The sequence below is a fragment of the Bacillus rossius genome, chromosome 11, assembly GCF_032445375.1.
Source record: "Bacillus rossius redtenbacheri isolate Brsri chromosome 11, Brsri_v3, whole genome shotgun sequence".
NCBI classification, from domain to species: domain Eukaryota; kingdom Metazoa; phylum Arthropoda; class Insecta; order Phasmatodea; family Bacillidae; genus Bacillus; species Bacillus rossius.
This window is the reverse complement of record NC_086338.1, coordinates 4,435,163-4,459,623: the sequence shown is the minus strand read 5'-3', so window position 1 is coordinate 4,459,623 and position 24,461 is coordinate 4,435,163. Positions and strand designations below refer to the sequence as shown.

Below are 24,461 nucleotides of genomic sequence, written 5' to 3'. Positions count from 1 at the left end.
TAAAGTTGATTAAAGTTATAAGAAAGCCTGTTCGACTTTTATTTACTAACAGAACATAGATATGTACCCAAACAACAGTACACAAATGCTTTGAAACTTTGTTTGAATTATTGTATTAAAATATATCACCGTACATAAAATACCATAAAAATGTTTATTTTTATTATTAAGTTTCACACTGGTCAACTTATGGCTATGTTGAATTATACATGCCAGCTTACTGCTAGAGCTATAAAATACACATTTTTGGTAATAACCTTCCCTCATCCCACCAAACAAATATATTTTCATGTTCTTCTGTGCCTGCTGGCATTAGTAGCTGAGGGGAACCACTGGCAGATCAATACGTGTTAAAAGCTAGAGAAAAAATGTTTTGCTGTTGAAATCAAAATAGTGCGATGGGCGAAATGTGATAGGTGCAATGTGAATATAATACTTTTCTAACAAATCACCTTCCATTTGTGACGACATTGCTGCGATTAGCAGACGCAACACTATATTAAATCAAAAAGTACAAATGTTGGTTTCTGCTGATGAAATATTTAGTAGGAAAGTACGAAGATGAGCATCAAAATATTATTTTCCAATTATGGGTGATATTGTGGCATTGTGGTACCACGGCCTTTATTCAAGTTTGTTTTCAGGTAGAATTATTCCTCCAAAATTGTTCATTTGTAATATTTGAAATATGTTTCACACTCTTAAATTTTCTGAATATATGTTACAATATGGAATATGCCTATTTCTTTTAAACAATAATAAATTTTCCCAAATTTTTGTAAATATTACCACTATCCCATAGATGGTATATTATAAAGTGATCAGAAAATATAACATTTTTACTATTTGTTTCAAAGTAAGTCGAGACTATGACATCAGATTGTATCGAAAAGTGAAGGGAATGGGTCAATTTTTAATGAAGCAGTGCTAATGTGCTGCATGAATTTCTATGCTGGAAATTATGAAGTGTTTTCTCTTTAAAATAAAATTAAATTTAATTAATATTTTTATATCTTGTATAGATTTTTCCAATAGAAATGGTATGATTATTAAATATGTTATTGTGTGCTTGATTTTAACAAAAAGTAGTTTCATAAAATTAAAATGTACATTTTTAAAAATAATATTTAAGTGCTGAGACAACGTCGTTTTTACATAGAAAATCTTTAAAAAAAAAGAAGTTTGTTTAACTCATTTGCGACACAGTCATCTTGCTGACCTTCAAATGGAAAGACATGGTTGTAACCCAAGTAATTGATGTCAGCAGTATTAAAGATTGTGTCTATCGAAGCAGGTAAATGAAACCTTGAAATGTTTTTCGCATCCTACCTGATGACACTTTTCTATAAAAAAAAAATAGGACACATTATACATAGCTTTCACCTCAATTTAATGGAAATAAACTCTATGCTGTTGTAGATGGAGGATACCTCCTACATAAAGGTATTTGGTCTCGCAATGCTTCATTTGCTTACATATTTAAAAGTTATTCTTTATTTCTGAGAGCCATAATGTATCCTTGGTTCTGGTTATATTTTATTAATATATTGAACTTACTGTCACCAAAATATCTGAGCGATTGCGGTGTGTGGAGATACACTATTCTCCTGAAGTAATTTTGTAGGTGAATATGATAAAGCAAGACTCTCAATAACACAATTATTGCAAATAATCAAAACAGGAGTTGTGTATTCGAACTTCAAAAAGCCGCTTTTTAAAAGCGTGACATTGAAGTCAACTAGGATGAGGAACATGCTGACTAACTAATTGTTGGCTCTGCCGTTCCGGAGACCAAAGAACTTGTGAACATTGCTGGAGATGAAATCGATCTGCTAGAGATGATGGCAGGATTTGGGCAGTCATTCAGAACTTGGTTCTTTCTTAGGCCATGAAGAGATACTGCTGGCTTTGATTTATTCCAAAAAATAAGTTATTTAAGTTCAACCGAAGCAGTATCCTGGTCATCCATGAACTTAGTAGATTTAGTATCGCACGTCATATTTTGTCAAAGCAAGATAAAATTGTGCAACCTTGACAATAAAGCTCCTGATTTATGTATCAATTTGTTGAGTTTCTCAGCAGTCATTATTACACATATGAAGCTGGAGAACAAAATCTGTTTTTAATTATGTTGTAGTTGTAGAACTGAAATCGCAGGGCGAGAATTTTGTGTGCAGTCTTGTTTGGGGGGGGGGGGGGGGGTGATTGAAGGGAGTGTGGTAAGGAGAGGGTAGGGAGTAGGGGAACATGACAAGTTGGGAAAATTTTTGAGAATAAAGTTTCTAGTCAAGCCTTAAATATTAATGTGCGTTATCATCTAAGAAGAAAGAGAATATGATTCTTTTCACGAAGTGGAGTAAAAGTGTCAACTTAAAAAAAAAACTGTAGCACGCTTACTGTTGGTGACACAGAAAAGTTTATGAAGAACAACTGCGGGAAATTAATCTTCCTTAAAATATCAGATTCTGTGGGTTTTTTTTTATTTTTTAAATATTCCGATAGAACCAAATAGTCGTAAAATTTCGTGTTTTTCAGCCGCCAAAAGAAGACTCGGAGTCGGACATATTAGATAAGTTTTTTTCCCATGTTAGTAAAAATATATGAAAATACAAAAATAAAATATTCTACATAAAATGTTGCTAGGCATAATGTATCTACTGACTTGACTATAGGAAATCCACGTGGATAAATAATGGTGAATGAATAATAATTTTTAATAGTGTTACCATGCATCAATTTTAATAATAAGTTTTTTACTCACTAAAAATTATTCTTTGGTCTTTCATTTGTATTAGGTTTAAGAAGAAGTGTTTAAATGAAATACAAAGTCTAAGGGAAACTCTGATAAAATTTCTTTTCGTCACATTTCATTCATTTTGTAAAAGATGCTGCTGGAAACCAATCCTGGTTGTAATGATATTTTAAAAGGAAGTATCTAACAGATATGAAAGAAAAAACACAATTTTTTTTATTCAGTCTGCAATCAACAACTAGGTACGTTTCTGGACAGCAAATATTTTATTTAACTGGCCTATTGCTAAAAATGTATGTGAATTTTTGTGTGGTCATAACATTTGTTGTGATTTAGTTATTTATTTTTAGTTATAGCCAGCAAAAATTTTACAAAAAAAGACAGGCTGTCAATTTAAAAGTATAATAACCAAAACAAAAACAAACATAGTATTATAAAATGGGACTCCGAGGCCATGTTTTAGGCTGTGGAGCCAGTCCGCTATCTTTGATTGTGACGTCAAGGCGGCCATCTTGGATGACCTTGATATTGAGTCTGACCTTCAAAATTTGCCCAATTTTGCCATAATTGACACAAAATGTGCCAAAATTGACCCAAAATTAGCCAAAACGATTCAAATTTTCCAGGTTTTAAGAAAACATTCTACCATTAAAAAAAATGAGTATATTCCGTTTTCTATTTCGAGGTTAATTACCCATTTCGAGGGAACATATCCCATTTAGAGGGAAATTTTCCCTGTTTATTCTCTAAAACAAATCCTCAGGCTTAATTTTCTTCACTGAAGCTTAATTCTCCTCGCCGAGGCTTAAACTCCTTGAAATGACCAAAACTCAAGCCTCTCAATCATGATCTTAACCTCGTCCATTATCTTGGATTCCATCGTTTTCAATTATGGCATCATTTCCATCATCTTGGATTTCGCCATCTTGTTTGCTAGAACTTTCCACCATATTTTATTCCACCATTTTGAGTTGTACCCAGGGAGTGTGTCAGTGTCATTTGCTGTGACATTGGAAACTGCCGCAAGTAATCATGCTAATATGAAAACAGCCCAGACCTGCCTCCTCAACATAATGAATCACTTATTGAATCACAGGTTAGAGGTGTTAAATCTAGCACCATTTCCTGGAAATCACAGAAGATTGATTTTACCAACAGTAAGTTGGAAGAGGCTGTATCCTTAGCAGTTAATTGGACGTGCTTGGAAATCAAGATGAAGGGGTCGGTAGAGATATTCGATAAAGGGGTGGTTTATCGGTTGGATTAATAAGCGACACAGGAAGTGGCGCTAAGTGTGCCAAACCGAGGAACTAAGGTACTCAACATTTAGTTGCTAAACGCAACAACAGATAGATCTTGGCATAGGAATGAAGGAGGTAGTTCATATTGTTACGAACGTGAACAAGGCTGCGACACGTGCAGGTGCACAGCTGACTGACATCATGTGGCCGCCGCAACATTAGACGCGCGGTAGATTACAAGGAGTGACGCTTTCCCCCCTCCCTCCAGCCCACCACTCCCCGCGCGGCGCTGATAGACACCTTACACCTCACAGCTGCGGAGTCCCGCGCGCCACCTGGCAGATGCCGACACGTGTTTCGAGAGATTTCTGCCGTCGGGTCGGCGCGGAATGACGCGACTGGCCCCAGCCGCGCTCGTGCATTCTAGAAATAGCATCTGTGATATATAAGACGAGGACGCCGACCTCAGAGTCAGTCAGAGTTCAGGCGGGAGCTTTCCCGTGGCGGAGTTTCCGCGGCGATAGTGCCGCGGGTGCGGCAGAGTGGCGAAGTCCTTGGACGAAGGTTCCAGGGCAGGAGTTCAGTGTAGTTGGGAGTTTTCCCGCGGCGGAGTTTCGGGCGATAGAGCGGTGAAGTCCCTGGACGAAGGTTCCAGGCCGAAGAGTTCAGTTCCGGGCGATAGTGTCGCGGGCGCGGCGGAGTCCCGAGCGAAGTCCCGAGCGAGGCGTCGAGAGGGATCTCGGCGAAGGCAAGTGCGTCGGCGGCGGCGGAGTACGGTGACGCAGTCCTGCGACGGAGGTCCACGAGGGATGCTGCGGCGAGAGTTGCACCAGAGCCTCGGCTCAGCGAGGCGTGTGGATTGAGAGAAGCAAGTGACTGGAGGAGGCAACAATGTTTTAATGTGAAATTGATTAATTGGCATTTTTAGATTATTAGCTAGTGATGTAATTAGTGGCAATAAATAAAACTGCGTGTGATAAAAAAATGTAATTGGGCTATACTTTTCGAACCCCCGTAAATCGTAACAATATATTGGCCACCAGATGAGGCACAGAGGCACACTCTGGACATTCCAAGGGGCGAGGAGAAGTTCTCGACTCCGTGGTGCTCGCTTGAGCTTGAGAGGGGAGTCTGTCCTGGCACAGCAACAGGTCCTCAGAAATGAGCAGGGAAGAGGGGTAAGTGTGGTAACTGCAGGGACCATGCATGCATAAAACAGAGCGGAGGAAGGCGGACACGGCGATGAGTCCAGGAGTTGGCGAAGGAGCAGAGGGGCAGAGGTGTGGATGATGGCGAAGTGCTGTTAGCACAGTATGGGAAAGGGGCCTGGAGAGACGCCGAGGTAGGCAAGCGCAATGAATAAAGTTGTGGCCTAGGCACTGACAATGAACATTTGATATCTGTGTATAATAAAACAAACAATTTTTAATGGAACCTTAAACTGTATACTGCGTGGTTTCTTATTATGATAATTAAAAAAATATATTTGATCCGAAAAACCAAATAATTAGCACCACAAGATTCACCACAAACTAATTGCTGAGAAGCTCATATAAGAGACAAGTCAGGACTCCAGGAGAGGTTTTAGACAACTGACTGTAACATGTCACAAAAATATTAATGTGTTTTACAAAATAATGTATTCATTTAATTCTGATTTCGTTTGTATATTAATTGTTTGTACTTGTTTTAATTTTTTATTGTCATTATGAAACTAAATACCATAGTTAGCCTATTGATGCTTTTATTGTTATCACGAAAAAAATGCTTATGAAAACCCCTTCCTTTCTATGTTCATGTATGTTTATGTTTGTGTGTGTGTATATTTGATGTGTAGGTGTGTATATGGTTGTGTCCTCGAATTAACTTTTCTCATTTTCAGTAATTAAAATATCGCTTTGAGCAGTGTCACTGCTCAAAGTCATTCGCCCCTGCGGTCTCCTCATGACCACCCGCCGTGCAGCTCTTCCCCTCCTGTCTGCGATGTGCCAGCTTCCCCTTCCACTCCCACTCCCCTCCTGCCCTTGTGGTCTGTTGACGCCAGCGCGCCTGGTGGTTGCCTCGGGCAAGCATTCGGTCGGCAGCGAGTCGCTGTCACAACGCAAGGTAGACAAACAGTAGCAACTCAATGTTTTAACTAACGCTCTTATTTTATTTGGAAATAAGCGAGTTGTGCGGTATTTATAAGCAACCTAACAACCTAAGAGTAGTTAAATTTCTGAAGGTAAATGTTGGCAACCTTCATTTTTTTTTTGTAGTCGTTCTTTGCTGAGAATATTCACCCACATGTTCAGTTGCCGAACACCCCCCCCCCCCCCCCCTTCCCTCCTCCGCCTGTTCACTGTCGCTCTGGCGTACAGGATTGCTGGAGGAGGCTGTTGGTGGTACAAATAACTTGATTTAAGATGAATTTATTCTAAATCTTCAATGTTTAAAAACCTAAAAACTAAATATATAAGATTTAGAGTCGTCTATCGAAGTAGGTAATTAAAATAGCATTTATAGTTGTTTAACCATTAGTAGCAATTCGATAAAAAATTTCATTTCAAAACTTATGGTTTATATATTTAATCAAATTAGTTACTTACAAATTTTAAATACTGACGAAAGAGATATTTAACTAAAAGTATCTTTATATACTAATACTTGATATAATATATTTTGAGTCAACCTGCTGTCTCGCAACACCAGGATGACACTGAGGCATTGACCACAATCACCGCACCTAACAAGTACTCCGTTCAACTGTAAAACACTTGCGTGAGACATACAGGCTGGATTTTCTCAAGGATTTACAAAGTAGTTTGCAACTTCTGGAGATTCTAAATCACGTACAAGGTAGAAACTTATCTAATATCGCCCCAGATAAAGTATTCATGCTATTTATTAATTTTATTAAATTATATTTTTAAAAGCTGAAAATATTATTTCATACCAGCCTCACGTGCAACTAAATAAAACTACTCATCATAGCTAGAGCTTTGCTTAGTAAATTACCTATACTATAAACATTTTCCTGGAAAGCAAGCTTAAGATACAGTTATTATAATTATTTAGCCATTTATGAAATATTCCTCATATATTGTAATATATTCAGATTCAGACTTAGAAAACGTTATTCTAAATAATTTTTTATTTGATTAAAAATTTTAGTTTAGGCTATAAACGTTTCCTGAAGTTGTAGGGCCATTTTTTAAACTTTTTTTTTATTTGCAGAGTCATAACTAGCTTGCCAGTTTTCCGAAGTTAGACTTTATTTATTTTTTTCGTGACAAAAATTTTTTAAAGACCGTTAGAGAGAATAATGCAATTAAATTTAGTAAATGTAAAGTAATAAATCCAATACCTTGGTTTCATATTTCAGCCTCCGACATGTATGGTAAACTATGTATGGTTTTTAAAAGGTTCTTTATGTCTCTGCAGCAGCTGAGTTGGATATGACCACTTTTATGTTACTGTTTGTACTCTTTTAAAAATGTTTGTGACGCATGCGTGTTAGCCGCACTGCAGGAAACTAGCTCGCGGCCCTCCGACACGCGCCGGACGGAGGCCGACATGGTGCACGAGGCCCGCCTGTAAGGGCCACCTGCACTCTTAGAACACACGCGCCTTCGCCTTAGTGGCTGCCGAGCGCGGCCCCCGCCACCCGGCCACACACGCGGTGCGCAGAGCTTCAGGGAAAACAACGTGATTTCAAAACTACTCTAGATATCCGAGTTGGGTCGACATACTAAAAGCATTTAAGAGTTCGCTGAGGGCCGAAAAGTACTTTTGATTTCGGATTAAGTTTTTAAACTGTATTTGTATAAGTGTTAAAATGGCTAAAACGCATGTTTTCAGAGTAATTTTTAGGCATAAAACAACCCGTACAGATTATTGAAAGCACTTAAGGTTACCGCTCAAATTTCACAGTATTCCTGTGACGACGAGAAGACTGCGCGCCAGTCCAGAGGAGACAGCGCGCTAGAAGCACCAGCGAGCGTCGCGCATATCATCCCGCCTCACTGACACACGTACACGCGCAGGGTGTGTCTGTGTTAGTGAGCGCGGTGTCGCCTCGTAAACTGTCACGCAGTCTTCTCGCCGTGCGTACGGCCACTATGACGTCTGAGAGGTAACCATAACATTTTATGGCAGAGAAACTAAGATGAATGTGTAATGCAAGTTACTTGAGTGCTTTCAAGAGTCTTAACCGGGCGTTTTATGTCTAAATCCTGTCCTTTTTTTAGCCGTTTTCACTCTCCTAAAAATACAGTTCAGAAACGAAATACGGAAAAAGAACTGGGCATCTTCCATCAGCGTATTCCTAAAATGATCTTTGTTTCTGTGAACAGACATCGCTCGGATATCCTGAGCAGTTTTTAAACCGTAATGACACGCCGCACACCGTATTTGCACACCGTATGAGATCTAACGTGGGCATAGTGTTTGTAACAGAGCTCAGATGGCTCGTATAGTTTCGAAGTTCATGCCAATTTTTAAAATATTCCAATTGTTTTGTTTTGTTTTGATATTGTTTAAAAATCAGTTAAGAAGAAGTAATGACTACAGCTCCACAGGCCGGGTTCGTTTTCCCTCTTGAGTGAAACCAGAAACAGGATAGCTAAATGACCTTACATTTTTGTTTGGAAAGCTTGGTAGTCCTGCAGTGAAGCACAGATTAGGGAACTACACAGATGGAGCATAAGGTCCGATTCTTGACGTGGGGGCTGAAGTCAAAGGGGGAGGGGGATTTCAATTTACTACACGTACCAATATGGCGGCCTTTTTTTTTTTTACAAATGTATCAGCTGTACCTATATTGGAGATTAAATTTTAGAAAAATTTCAACTCGTATTTGTATTATCAATGGATTTTAATATATTTCAACATATTAATTAGTATAATTTTGATCTAATTTTCTTCCGAACAGCTTATCTACAGTCGTTAATAAGAGCAGACCAGAACGGCTGATACAAATATAAACAAACGTCCAACATATTGGTATGTGAAAATCATTAAAAACAAATTGGAAAACAAGGCTTCACGTGTGACGGCTAAAGCTGGATTCACAATTGAAAAAATAACAGTAACAGTAACAGTAGGTCGTGTGCATAGGATATGAACGCCATGTTTCCTAACCTAACGATTCACAATAGCAGAAAGTTGGTCGTGTGCATGGGAACGAGGTCGTGCGCATAGGAGTGAAATGAATATATTTTATTTCGGTCGCGTACGCATGGCACAACAGCCAATGAGAGAAGAGCAGGGTGCTTTTTTGGCGGGACTAGAAATATGTTTATATTTATTAACCATATTGTGGTAAGAAAATGTCGAGATAATAATAGTATTATCGTTATTTTGAAAGTTAATATGTTTATTTACTTACACTGTTAACAGATGTCGCATAGTTCGCTAAATTTCATTGGCTGAAATTAAAATTAAGAATTCAATTGTGAACCGATTTCGCAGTTCGCACAGGTCGTGTGCATGGCTTGATATGCACTCGCTTAATTTTTTTAATTGTGAACCCAGCCTAACGCTCCGTCTGTATCCTCTCCTAGTCTGCGGCCTCGACCTGTCAGACCTGTCAGACCTGGTGTTCGTGACAAACAAGGTGCAGCCACGGGAGCGGGTATTGGATCTGCTGTTGACAGACAAGTGGAGGGCTGACACGCGGCCTCGCTCGTCTCTGGTTCAAGGCAGCGCTCGGCGCGAGTTTGCAAACACAGCAGCGACCTCCGCTGTCTCCGCTACCTCCACCCCTCCCTCTCACGCTGAAACACGCACTCCTACCAGCATTGCGCGCTGAAAAACAAAACTGATTTGTGGCCCTTTGTGGGTCTACGCCCGCGGTAATGCCCCATACAACAATAACAAATACGTACTTAAATTGGATTGATAAAGAAATTATACTTCTAACATTGTTTTTTTTTGGCACGTCTTGATAGTGCATTTGAGACTGGATCTGTTAAATTAAATTGACACAGACCATTATATTTTTGTATTCTGAAGTACCTGTATTATTACAGTGATTTCTTTAACATTTACGATAATAACCGTTATGTTATTTTACAAAGTATTGGAGTTTTTATGGAAATGCTGGTAAGATTTACAAAGAATCCGTGCTTTTTTGTGGTGGTATTTTTACGGCTATTTCTGTGATTATACGAAGAAACCGAATTTCAGTATTATGAAGTACTAGTATTAGTAAAAACTTTGTCTGATTTACGAAGAATCCGTATTTTTGTTTCATTAAGTAATTGTATATTTACAGCTATTGCAGTATAATTACGAAGAAGACGTTTTATTTCCTTTATGAAGTACCCGTAAGTTAACTGGATTTTTAACCAGTAAATTCCGTAAATTGTGGTAAAAAGTTTTAACAGTGTACATGGTGGATAAAAAATAAAGATAATTTTGGTCCTTTCAAAACCATATATTAAAACATATTTGAAACCACTTATTTGACACAGCAAAAATATATAGTAGCCAGAAATGAGCACACCACCACTAAGCTGAAATATGAAGCTTTCTGTGTATTTTGCAGGTATGTGAACAGCAGTTAAAACACTAATTTCCCGAATAAAGAATAGAAACAAATATATGACAGGATTATTTAAACTGTAAAAAAAAAAAGTGCTCTTGCGATACTTTTAAATTTGCTTGGATTTTTAAGGTGGAAAGTGTGTGTGGCGCGGCAAATATGATTTGGGGTGGGGGGGGGGGGGGCGGACAAGGACTTTTAAATATTAGAAAAAGATAAAGGAACAACTTTAATTTTTATCTCACTAGTTATAATAATTCGCGGGTGCGCGGGAATAAGGGGATAAGTCAAATATTGGCAAAAATGGGTTTTTTTATGGCATGAAATAAAGAAGAAAAAGCTCTACAAAATGGTCCAAATGGGTTAAGTCTAGCACCCTTGTGTACTATTTTATGGCACTGAACTTTTGGAGTTACATCAAAAACTGACAGTTTTCGTGCGTGAAAAAGGGGATAAGTCATTCACAATGACTTAACCCCTTTTAAACACCAGATCTTCGGTGATATGTAAAGTGTGTGAAAAAGGGTATATGTCATTTACCATAATAAGTCCTTATTTAATCGCAAAATATTTTTGGTGAATAAAATGATATATCACAAAAATCTGATACAGCACATGACCACTATTAGGTGCTTATTATTCTGACTGTTTCATGCTTCTTTTTTGTCAGGTAGTTTTCACCAATAAAATTTTTCTCACTTTGATCTGTTTTTATTGTTGGAAATTCTGGGAATTTAGCAAGAATAATATTAATGGGATTTTCAGTTCTAGACAGGGAAATCTTATAGTTCGGTGACATGTTGGCACACCTTAAACAGGCTGTTATTGTTGTTAGGTTATTTAGATTAAACACCATGATATTGAGACAGTGAAACATGTAATAAAATGAGAGTAAAGTATTAATATTCTTGAAGGCGTGGCAAAATGAACTCCAGAGGGAAGAAGCTCGTGTCGTTAGTATTAGAAAGTGTAAATAAAGGTAAGAATCATGCGTAATATCAGCCCTTAATTTTAATCTGTAGTCTTGTGCATGTTGTATTTGATTTAAACCTGACACAAATGTCACAGAAGTACATTTATGAATAAAGTGATCAATGGATACCTATCAATGCAATAATTTTGCTGTTTTAATGATAATATGTGCTGTATAGTTTATTATCTACAGACACAAACACGTTTTTAGGTTATGTATAAATATATATACAAACAATCGGTACTGTATAGTTCGTTCTGCTGGAGATACAATAATGTTTGTACATCAAAGCTAAAATTTTAACCTTACTTTTAAAATTAAAATGCAGGGAATAATGTTAAAAAATAAACAATTTGATAATGGTAGTAACAAAGTCGTTCTATATAGCACATGCCATTCTATATAAATATAAGTTGATGGAGCATTTGAACATATCTAATTTGTACTTATTTTTCAATAATAATGTATGTGATTCTTATAATGTAAACATGTGTATTGCCTATGCAAATACAGAATGTAATGAGTGTATTACATTCATATTTACAGGACCCTGCAAAGATGTTGCTCTGTCTTCTAAGCCAAATGAATCTACTGTCCCTCCAGCATGTCGTGAACTTATTGAAGCATATGTTAATGATTCTGATGATAGTGATCACGACCCAGATTTTCAGCCTGGGTCATCTTCAGATTCCTCAATCGAGTGTTCATCTAAGGTTTATACTCTATGTTCAAAGCATAAAGATCAATATAAGAAGAGATGTAACAGTGAGCATAGGACTGACAGCAGTGAAAAAACAAAACCAAACTCTATAAAGCCAACGGGATGTACAAAAGTGTATCAGCATATGACTGAACTGCCACAAGAGAAAGGAAACCTAACCTTAATTTCTGAACAATGGGAAGACTGTGCTGACACATTAGACAGTACAACAGAAGAATCGCCAAGTTGTTCAAATAAACGTTTACGCCAACATAGAGGGAAAAAACGTAAATTTAAATCTACTAGACAAGAAAAGGAAGAACGGAAAACAAAAAGAAATAAGGGAGAAGAATATGTAACCGCTAAAGGAAAAATAATATATCCAAGAAGAATGATGCCACTAAACCAGTGCAGAATGAAATGCAATGAACGTATGACGGAAGATCAGCGAAAGTCAATTTTTGGATGTTACTGGGGCTTAGGTAATTATGAAAAAAGTTACCTATGTTGCAAGTTTACTACAAATATGTCCAAAGAAGACATCAAGACCAAGATCTAAAGATGCAGACAAATCTCATTATCGACAAATTACAATTCAGTACCATTTAATAGTGGATGGCACTAATGTTACAGTGTGCAAAGGATGTTTCCTTAAAACATTGGGAGAAACAAACAAGTTTGTGGAAATTGTGGTAAATAAGAAAGGTGCGGACCAACCCGGATTACCTGCAGAGGATTGTCGTGGAAAGCAAAGTCCCAAAAATAAAATAACTGAAGAAGTGAAACAAGTGGTTACCAATCATCTGCTATCCATACCAAATTATGAGAGCCATTACACACGACGGGATTCTAGGAAAAAATATCTGCCGCAACACTGGACCTTGGTTGCACTTTATGAAGACTACAAGAAAAAAAATCCAGACAAACAAGTCAACAGAAAGTACTACGAATCACAGTTTCACAATTTAAATCTGTCGATAAAGAGGCCAAATAAAGATACTTGTCAGAAGTGTGATCGACTGAACACATTAATACAATGTTCAGAAGACAAAACTATCCTCAAGCAAGAACTTGAAGAACATCACATTGAAGCTGATGCAGCTTACAATGCCAAAGACAGAGATAAGCAAATATCAAAAGGTAATCCTACACTGAAAACAATAACGTTTGATATGCAGCAATGTCTTCCGACACCCTTAGTGAGCACTTCCATTGCATTCTATAAGCGTCAGTTGTGGACCTTTAATTTCACTTTCCATGATTGCGATGAACACCAAGCTCACTGTTTTGTATGGGATGAATCGATTGCGGGAAGAGGTGCCAATGAAGTAAGTTCTTGTCTCTACAAATATCTTCTCAGTTTGGATCCATGCATCACTCACATAACCATGTACTCTGATACATGTGGGGGTCAGAACAAGAACAGTCATATGTCTGCAATGTGTTTGGTGGCCTTGCAGAACTCCACAACATTAAAGACCATTGACCACAAATTTCTCACTCCAGGACATACCCACATGGAAAGTGACACTGACCACAGTATCATCGAGAAAAAAAAGGCCAAATTTGCCATTCCCATTCAGCATCCACATGATTGGGCTCAACTCATTCGTCAGTGTGGAAATAAAAAGCCAATGATTGTTTCAGAGCTCACTTCGGAAGAGTTTCTCGACTATGCTGGACTGTTGAAAACTACACTCCAGCTGCGAAAAGAAGATACCGAAGGAAATAAAATGAATTGGCGTCAAGTTAAGTGGCTTCATTATGAGAAGAACATAACAAGACTTTTTTTCAATACTACTTTGGATGAGGATGCCACATTTCGAGAAGTTTCTTTAGTACGAAGAGGGAAAGCAAGACCTAACCTGACACCACACAAGCAATATGATGGGCCACAGAGTATTTCAGCTGCAAAGAAGAAAGACCTTCTTGACCTGTTGCCGTTTATCAATCCAGCTTTTCATCATTTCTATCAATCGTTAAAAACGAACAACAACCCCGATATCTTTCCGGATTCAATTGAGGAGGATCATGATGTGTGAGATTGTGCAAATATGAAGGAGAGAATTACTTCACCGACACTTGTATTAACATTTTGACAGCTAATGTCCATTCATTATAAATTTTTATTGTGTGCTTTTTTTATACAACAGGTAGATGTGGAAACTGTCATGCGATGATAGAATATTGTATGTCGTATTCTAAATAATGATTATATGGTTAAATTTCTTAGATAAATAATTATTATTATACAGTGAATACTCAATGTACTTTAACTCAAAAAGGGGTAAGTCAAATTATCAACTGCCCCAAAAGGGATATGTCGAGTGTGTTCACACATTAGCTACATTAATGATGCATTAGAAATGTTAGAATTAATATTGTACAGTTCATGTATGTTGTACGTTTCCTTACAATTCTAATCAAATACTAAATTCAATCAAAAACCCCAAATGATTATTTAATGATCTTGCATACTTGGAAGAACTTTAAATGTTTAATATCTTAATTTAAGTAATTTTGACTTATCCCCTTTTTCCCGCGCACCCGCGAATTGTAATCAATATTCTGGCGCTCCCACTACTAATATTCTGCGCACGCTTTTGTATGTAGTCACCCCAAAACATTGGTGAGTTGTTCATACTGACAAGCACTCTTTCAGATGGCCACAATATTCCTTATTTGCTGCATGCTCAATTGCGTTAATGTCTGAGAGACTGTGCATGCCAGTCCATTCGAGTGATGTGTCTCTATGTTGGGTGTCAGGTCTCTCATCTCCTTCTGCTAGGATGGAAATGATCGCTGAATTCAGTTCAGAAATGCCACCCAAATGGTTATGTTTGTATGTGATTTGTAAGATCATTTTGATGGTAGTTTGAGGTCGTGTAATTAGAATAAGAGACCAAGTTTTGAGGCAATAGGTCCAAACCTAACCTCAATATTGAGCTCGAGCATTACAAGGGCACTAATTATCATTTGTATTTTAATAGCGGTGGTTGATTAGACTTCGACATCAAAATGTTGCATTTTTAAAACTTTTTTAAATTCAGTTTAAAATATTTTTCTTCTCATATATGGGAGCCCGTATTGTTTGTAAAAATATTACTTGTCTTGAAACGCTGAAAATTGTTAATTTTTTTTATTCTGACCTAGCTGAGTGTCAAGTGTTCCTCATGTGACGTACTTGATGGCTTGGCTCCGGCCAGGCGAGGCGAACAGAGCAGTTGGCATGAATGAAGTCAGCCCAGTGACCGAGTGCTCCTAGGTTGGCAAGGCTGTTGACAACGAGGTACTCAGCTTGAGTGTCCGTGGGAGGAAGACATTGTCGTATTGGTTAGTAGGCTACATACAGTGCGTCCCATTTAGATCGGCGGCACTAAGTTCCGAAAAGTTCATGGATATTCAAAGTAGAATCGGGCTGGTTTGGAGCTTTGTGAAAACCAAGGTAATATTCGATCTCCCTCGACGTGCTTTATTTCTAATTTAATCTATTTATGAAATATTTTGAAAACAATACTACACAGGATGAGGCTCGCGAGCTGAGTGACCGCCAACTTCGTGACAGTTGGGGAAATTGTTGAATCGTAGGGGCAGTACATCCCGCTAAACTATCTGAGCGCTCGTTGGACTGCATTGCAGCACGCCCGCGCCAGCTGTGATTGGCGGCCGACGGCAAGAGAAGCCATTGCCACCTTTGACCGGGCCAATCACAGCGAGTTTGCTTCCGCACAAAGTCGCAGTGATTCGTGTGCCATTGTACCTGGGAGAAACTCAACCAATCATTAAACACACGTGACGATACAATGTTTTAATACACAGCTAGTCTCTAAATATTTTATATTGCAAAAAAAAAATACATTGTTGTGCGAAATACATCCTTTTTTTCGAAACTGTTTATACCAATGGCACAAAGCCAATAACAGCTGCATGCAGTTTAACAAGTTGCCAGATCCAACAGCCCAATTTTCCCCTGTCTTCTTTATTTGATAGCTTTTATCAAATGAAGTGTCCGGCTAAGAAAATACGCAATACTACATGACAGAGTAAAAAAATGTGTAAAATTTAAATTATAAAATACATTAATGACGATTTACAGTGAACAGATGATTTGTAATAATCTTATGGGGACATAATAATGTGTAACTTGCCATACCTTTCGCTGGTTTCAAAATGTCCCTGGAGAAAACAAACCACGGTTTTCCGGGCGATAATGTGAGGTCGAGTTAACTGGCTTGAGATTCGATGTTTTCCATTTTTGCGATTTGTTTTATGCTTACAACGGGAACACACTAGTTACTAACGTCGTTTGTGTCTCGCTATTTTTAATGTCCTGGATTTATATTCCAACATTTATTTCATAGAACTAAACTATGTGGGCAGTGAACATTTTGAGGTTTGAAGACCTTTACATATTTCATCATAAAATAAAACAACCAAAGTTTTTTACATATAAATCCAACGAATTATTGAATTAAAATTGTTCATTGCATTAAGTTATCTTTTCACATTTAAATATTCCGATTCTACCAATAATATCTTAAGTTTAACGTCTACGAATTTAGTGGATCCAGTTACCTGTAACTCCAAGGAATAAACGTTGATATAACAAACACAAACCGGTATCAAACAACATTCAAAAGTAATTTGTATTACAATAATAAGTTTATGTGATTATTTCTAGCGATGGAAAGGATTGTCTGACCAGAAATTATTTTGCTTTAAAGCTTCTTAATTAAGACATTTTGTAGGCGTTGGACTATATTGCGAAGCGAAAAAGAGTATGTATTTTATATAACTTACCTATGGTTGCATTCACATTAAAATAATACAGTAAATGGTAAAACGTGTTTAAAATCACGATTCAAAATGACCTAACGTTATGAACCAGGTTGTGATGGCCAAAGGAATTTTCATTTCTTTCACTACATAAAATAATACTCTAAAGTGAAATTTTTAGGGCGTTTTCCAAAACAGTTGTTTTACTAGTTTATAAAGTATGGAATTATATTTGGTAGGCTTGAGGTTTACTTTTTACGACAATAACTAGAGATGTGCTTTTATAAAATGTTTTAACTTAGGTTGTGAATTTCAAAATGTTTTATAGATTTATATTTAAAACATAGCAACATATATAATTTAAAAAGATGCAGCGTATCAACTATCTCCTTAGACTCGAGTTATGAATGCACAGAAAGACTTATCATTGAAATTTGACAGGTTTTTTAAAACACTTCATAATTTTCACTATTTTCTCAAAAAATAAATTCAAATCTTGCTAAATACAATTTAGACGGACAGAAATGTTTGATGATAAGCTCTGAAGCTGCAAAAAAAATTTTTTGCTTGTATGTAGGTTTGACAATAATGCACATTTAAAAAAAGGAACAGATAAAGAGAATAGGAATAAAATAATTTAGTGAAATATTATTTATTAAAATATTTGAAGGAAAAAAATAAATAATTAAATAGAAGAAGTTTCACGGATTCCTAACATTTGTGTGATTTGTATTACGAGAATGTAGCTATTGATATGGAGCAACACACAAGAGAATATCATGAAACAGATTGTTTATTATTTGTAATTTAAATACCTCCAGCATTAATAACCTCACTTAATGTTAATTAATCCCAGTTTATATTTGACATATTTTATTATCAATTTTTTAAAGCAAGAACGACCTTTATTACCATATTTTCAAACATGTAAATCATGATAAAAAAAACAATAACACCCAAACTGCCTCGGCCTCATAAGTAATCTTCTAAATGTTGATAGAAATACGTTGTTTTGTACCTGTTGAAACTGAGAGTTTGTGAAGTTAAAAATGATATTATATAGCCCCTTTCATGTTTCTGCCATTCCATTTTTTTTTATTTTTTTTTTTAAATTTTGTATATGAACACTTATTCTTCGATTGAGACATTTATCTTCTTTAAAAAAAAAAAAAAAAACAAGCGCACGCACGCACGCACGCTTGCGCGCTAGAAGTTAAACTTTACAAACAGAAGACTAACCCTTCAGTGGAATCTTCGAAAGAATAAATGGGTTTATAATAGCTAAAATATGGTACATAAATATAGATTCTGAGTGAATTTAAATGAACTCTTAAAGAAAAAATTTGCCGTTCCCAGTGTAATGAGAATGCAGCACTGTAGCGTCACTTTAACAACAATTGCCCGAGATAAAGGAGTGGGGGGCTCAATATTATCTCTCCCCCTCTTCTCTTCGAGCGACCCAAACTCAAGATCCCTTCCCTTCTCCGACATGTCATTCCCCACTTCTGAACGCTGCAATTTTAGTTACACTCTGATACGTCATCGCGTCGACCTACCGAGCCGGCTGTATGTCTCAACCGTCTCGCCCACCAAATAGCAAGAGGGTTGAAAACCTGAATAACGGTCTTTCTTTGCCATACAAATGCAGTGTACGTGTTTTATTTTGGCTCGCTCGCTGCTAGACAGAGAAACAGACAGAGGGAGCGATGTATTATAATTGGGAAGCCTACGATTCACGCCGAGTATTCCACACGCCCGAACATTACCGAATACTTGCAATCGGGTGTCTTCGGAATTCTTTTGTTTCGGTGAAAAAACGTCTGTTTTAAATGCCGGACATAAACAAATAAAGGTAGGAAGTTTCATAACAATAATACAAACTAAGCCAAAAAACCAAGACTAATATTTGAGTCAATATACGAACATTCTTATCTTTTACATTCGTCTTGCAATGTCATCAAATTAAAATGCGATGTAATTAACTTAAGATTTATTTGTTGTTTGGATATTGTTGCGCAAGTAATAAGTAAAAAAAAATTACTTGAGTTCATACTGTTTATCCTTTGTCCCGGTTTGTTAGGTCAGGTCAGTTACATTATAAATACTTTAAAACCAAACAACCATTAAAAATAATTCATATTATTTTTAATGTCCGCTTCGTTTGAAAGTAAGTATTTATAATGTAACTGACCTGACCTAATCGACCATTTTAATTAATTAGGCATTCACGAACACGGCAAAATAAAAAATGCGTTTTTTCACCTAAACAAAAGAATTCCGAAGTCACCTAAAGGCAGGTATTCGGTAATGTTCGGGCATGTCGAATACTCGGCGTGAATCGTAGGCTTCCCTAATATTTTCAAGTGCCATACCTGTACAACGATATATTTCTTTCTTGTTTAATTCGTTCCTGAAATCCAGTCACACCGATAAAATTCTGTCTTTTACTATTTTAAATAAGGAGGTTGTAGAGTAACTTTTTACGAAATATAGCTTTTATTTTTCCATTGAATAAATTTGTACAGAAAACATCAGATTAGGTTTAAAACCTGTCAAATATCCTTAAACATGGGTTGATAAAATTTTATTATATTTATAAACTATTATTTTGAAATATTGCATCATAAAGCAGAACAGTGATATTAATATATGAAGTTTATAAAACTGTTTATTGTTGGTGTATAGGTGGCAGTGATTGCAACAGTTTCGCTCATGTGGCAGGGCTTAAGGGCTGAGTCCCAACACCTCGGCATGTCTGGAACCCCTGAGCACTGAGATGGTGCCCTAGAGGTCCAGAGCTCATACAACGTGTGACATAAATATCTAGATTTTACTGCAATTCAAGACCAAGGTTGTCAAGAATATTTTTAAGTCCTACCTGGGCACCTGAGGTTCGAAAAGTAGTTTTGATTCCGGATTAGTATTTTAAACTGTATTTTTAGCACAGTTAAAATGGCTAAAAGGCGTGTTTTCAGATTAATTTTTAGGCGTGAAACAACCGTTTTAGATTCTTGAAAGGACTTACAGTAAGGGACTTGCATTAAAACTTTATCTTCATTTACTCTCCAAATAATTTAATGGTCACCGCTCAAATTTCATAGTTGTCCTACGCACGACGAAAAGACTGCACGCCAGTTCAGAGCCTTGCGCTTAGAGGCCACACCACGCTAGAAATACCAGCGAGCGTCGCTCTTATCATTCCGCCTCACTAACACACATCCACCCCTGACTAGACGGGCTCCTTAACATTTGAAACCAGCTGTTCTCGATGGGTTAATGTCTTCATCTTTGTTGTCCATTTGTTGAGGTTTTTTCCATAAAATCCAGTGTAGAACAGCAATGCCAAATGGGCATCAAATGTTTTCTTTAAATTATTCTTTCCCATTGCAAGGAAAAAGTTAAAGAAAGTTTATTGTAAGTAGCTACTTAATTTGTTATACTATCAAATAAAATAAATGTATTATCTGACAAACTATATGTTTATAAGTTACTTAACTTGCATTTGTTTGCATGCGTTTCAAATAGAAGTGGCTTAAAAAAATGGGTCTTGATAAAAGTGGTTTGATTCCGTACAGTTCCATCCGGACGCAAAATGTATCTTGAGTCGCCTGTGGTTTTCAGTGCAACGGGAGAGATGTACGTGTCTATAGAAACATTATTCCATTAGTACTATTTAGGACCTCTTTTCGCTACAAGTTCTCTGTTTTCTTTTGACTGGTAATAACGTATACAATCATGTTAGCTGTGTCAAAACATGCACCGATATAATTTTTTTAATGATTCTTTATTATCTTTTATTTCTATTGTCAAATATTCACTTGTTAATTTTTGACGTGACATCTAATAAATCGATGAACGCTGGCTACACGCACGAAAAAGTGTCCCGTTACGCACATTGTTCCGTTACGCTGTGTCCCGTTACGCTCATTGTTCCGTTACACTCATTGCTCCGTTACGCTGTGTTCCAGTACGCTGTCGGCGAGTGCAGTAATAATAGGTTATTTTACAATTGACTAAATAATTATGGTGATTCATATAATCGATGATAGATATTTGATTACAGTTTATTTATATTAAATATTGTACATGATTATATTTAAACTTTATAGCTAAACGCCAGTTTTTAAAATTAATTACAAGTCATCTACACGTGAACTGTTTCGTCGATTGTTTATAAAGTGAAGTGAAAAGTTAATGTGGTTTTCATTGCTTATTACAACAACAATTTCGGCAATAAAGGTTAATTATTCTTGCATTTTAAAAATATGATTACTAGTATAATTTCAAGTACTTATTCTTTTATTATTAAAATAAAAAGGATTCAATTTTATTCATAAAAGTATGCAATCATTTCATCAATGTTTTGTTATGACGTTGTCACGTTAAACTATCGTCCGTAAACCGACTTTACAGACAACCAATTTTTTATCTTGGTCAAAACGACATATCTTGAAAATAAATTATTCATTAAAATGTATGCGAGGCCTACCCGCGCGTAATAAGTGAAAATATTCACTAGTAGTAGGATAATAACTGTATACAAGCCTACCATTATAAAAGAAAGTGCACAGGTGTCTAGTGTATAATAATGTGTGCAACAATTCGTTAGCAGGGATTTTTGAATGAACGCTAGTGAGAAATAATGCGAGTGTGCAAGAGGTCAGTTATGCAAGTTCGCAAGGACACAAATGAGCAAGTATGCGAGTGCGGTAGTATACAAGTGCACCAGTGTACAAGTGTGTCATCGAATCGAGTATTGCTGCTGCCCATAGGCGTACCCTAGGGGAGGGGGGGTGTTTTGAGGTTTCAACCCCCCCCCCCCCCCCAAGTCTTGGCGACCCTTCCCGACTCAACGGCAACTCCGGAGAGGACATGTTCTTCCTTAAGAAGATTAAAATCCTATCTGCGGAACACCATATCTCAGGGCAGACTGAATGGATTGGCCTTGCTGAATGTCCACTACAACATCCACATCGACCCGGAGAATGTGGTTACTGAATTTGCCAAAAAAAAATAATAGAAGAATTCTTCTGCAAAAAGTTTGTAAGCTTAAAAAAGTTTATTATAAACAATTATTTTTTGGTGTTTATGGAGTTTTTCTTAAATATCAGAAGCCTGCTTCCCCCCCCCCCCCCCACCGAAAAATTCTGGACTCCCCCCCCCCCCCCATCACGATAACAAATCCTGGGTACGCCTATGCTGCTGCCATCTGTGTAACTTGATGGCTGGAATGTGATACATCAATTCACACGACTGAGTGTCGGTTCACACTGGAGCTTCACAGCTGAAGCTCGCTTGGCGACGGAAAACCTTCACAGAGTCTTTTCATTTTCCGACTCGGTTATTCCACCTTCCCTTTTTTACCGTCGAGCTCCCCATAACTCAACGTTGCTTTATTCGTTACTCCCTGATGAGTCATTGCCCGGCTTACCCCGTTAAAACATACACTTATTTTTTTAATAGTAAAATGTAAGATAGGTGCAATGCTATTAATAAATTAAATTACGTTTATTTGCTATCGTACACTTATTAAGCCATAGGCTGATATTTGCCTCTGTTGATGGCTAATTCTCTACGATTACGTTTTACGAAGCGATGCATGCGTTTGTATGATTTTGGCGTTCAGACACACGCATTTGTTAAGATTATGAAACATAAAGAAGCATGTGATATTTAAATCCACCGATACCATTTGGAACTAAAAACAAGAATAAAATAATATTTTATATTATTTTCATCGGCAAACTATTTTAGAATATAGTCGGTTCCAGCAGACACTCTTATTTTATATGACTTCACGACGGCCATTTTAGATTTTCTGTAACTTCGTAACTGACTACAGAGTTCTGTAAACAAGGTGAAATAAAAAAAGAAGGTTTTAGATGTAGACTCAACACGTTTTTGAATGTACAATGTGATCATTATTGTTGATTCACGTACACAAGGACTTAAACTCAGTGACGAAGACGACCGTACATTCACGAAGATACGCGGATGTTTGTCTCACCTGGAGCGCTGTCAGCAGCAGCAGGCTCGCCGCGGTGTCCATGACGCGTGGCTGGCGGCTGTCCTGTGCCGCGGCCCTCGCCCTGTTATAAGAGCCGGCCACCCCGCCACCCCGCCAAGGAGGTTGCAAACTAAACACGCTTCCTCCTTGGCCCTGAACCGCCCGCTCCGCCGCTTCCGGAAACAACCGAGGGCGCTCACCGCCTTCTTCGACCGTATCCGACGTCCTTCGTTATTTACTAACACAAGTGTTCAAAATAATAAAGTTCGCTTCGAGCCTTGGCCGAGGACGGACGCGTCAAGCGGAGCTGCGAGATTCCAGGAACAGCCTGTTTGCTCGCACACAGGCCAGGTGGTATTCCCAGGTTTTTCTAAGAAGTGTAAACGTGCAAAACAACCCGGGTTGTAGCTAACCCTACAGCCTAGCCACAACCCGGCTTAATACCGGGTGCGTGGTCAGTGGGTGTTAGTGCGTTGTAGGGTGTAACTAGCGACATGACTGACCAGTTAAGTGACGAGCAGGTGATGCAGGAGTGCATCGATGTGCCCCTGCCGAGTGACGACGAAACCGAAATGTCTAGCGACGACGGCTTTACAACAGTCGTCTCAAAAAAACAAAAAACGGGAGGAAAGGACGAAAGACTGCGCCCCCCACTGACGAACCCCGCGATCGCCAGGCAGCAGGCCGAGCGACTTCGCAAGCAGCCCGTCAGAAGGGCAAACAACTCGGCCAATCAAACGGCCGCCAACACGCCCGCAGGTTCGAGCCCTGCCCCGCCAAACCCTGCCCCTCAGGCAAAGAAAATGCAGGTGAAACCCCTGTATGTATTTGTTGATTCTGGCCACAGCTACCCGGCCATTAAAACAGTGCTGGATGCAGCACTGCAGGAGCGCTGGTCGTGCGTCAGTCGCGGCCATGACCAGCTCATGATTCACACTGCCACTGTGGAGGAGTACCACAGGGCAGTGCGTGCACTGGAGCAGGCCGGAGTGCAACACTCTGTGCTGCTGCAACGGGACGAGATCCCGAACAAGTTTGTGTTTTGTCGAGTGCATAGCAGCACCGACAAACAATTCATTCAGGCCGAGTTCGCCGCAATGGGTCTTCCAGTGCAGAACTTCTGGTTTCTGTACAACAGGCAGACAAGGCAGCCTATAAATAAGTTAGTCGTAGAGCTCCCGAAGGCCGTAAATCCAGAAAGGATTTACGACCTGAAGTCATTCGGAGGCCTCAGCATTCGTGTTGAGGACTATCGACACCCCAAAGGCCCCCTCCAATGTGGCAACTGTCAGAGGTTTGGCCACCCCGCAAAAGGCTGCAGAGCCTCCCCTGTGTGCCGATGGTGCAGCCAAGGGCACAAAACCGAGGTTTGCCCCCAGGGAGGTGACAGGACGAAGGCAAAGTGCGCGCGATGTGAAGGCCCGCATTGCGCCAATTACAGAGGCTGCATGGCCTACAAGAGGGAGAACTGGCGTCACCTCCCGCA

At 38.2% G+C, this 24,461-nt stretch overlaps 1 protein-coding gene across 1 annotated transcript in view; it reads right to left on the bottom strand.

The window, feature by feature from the left end:
- Window positions 1-23,036, bottom strand: part of LOC134536583 (uncharacterized protein MAL13P1.304-like) — a 30,307-nt gene extending 7,271 nt beyond the window's left edge. The window contains exon 1 of the mRNA XM_063376338.1: window positions 22,976-23,036. Within this exon, the coding sequence (XP_063232408.1) occupies window positions 22,976-23,017 (42 nt within the window). The 5' untranslated portion in view covers window positions 23,018-23,036. The remainder of the gene's footprint in view (window positions 1-22,975) is intronic.
- Window positions 23,037-24,461: the final 1,425 nt, after the last annotated feature.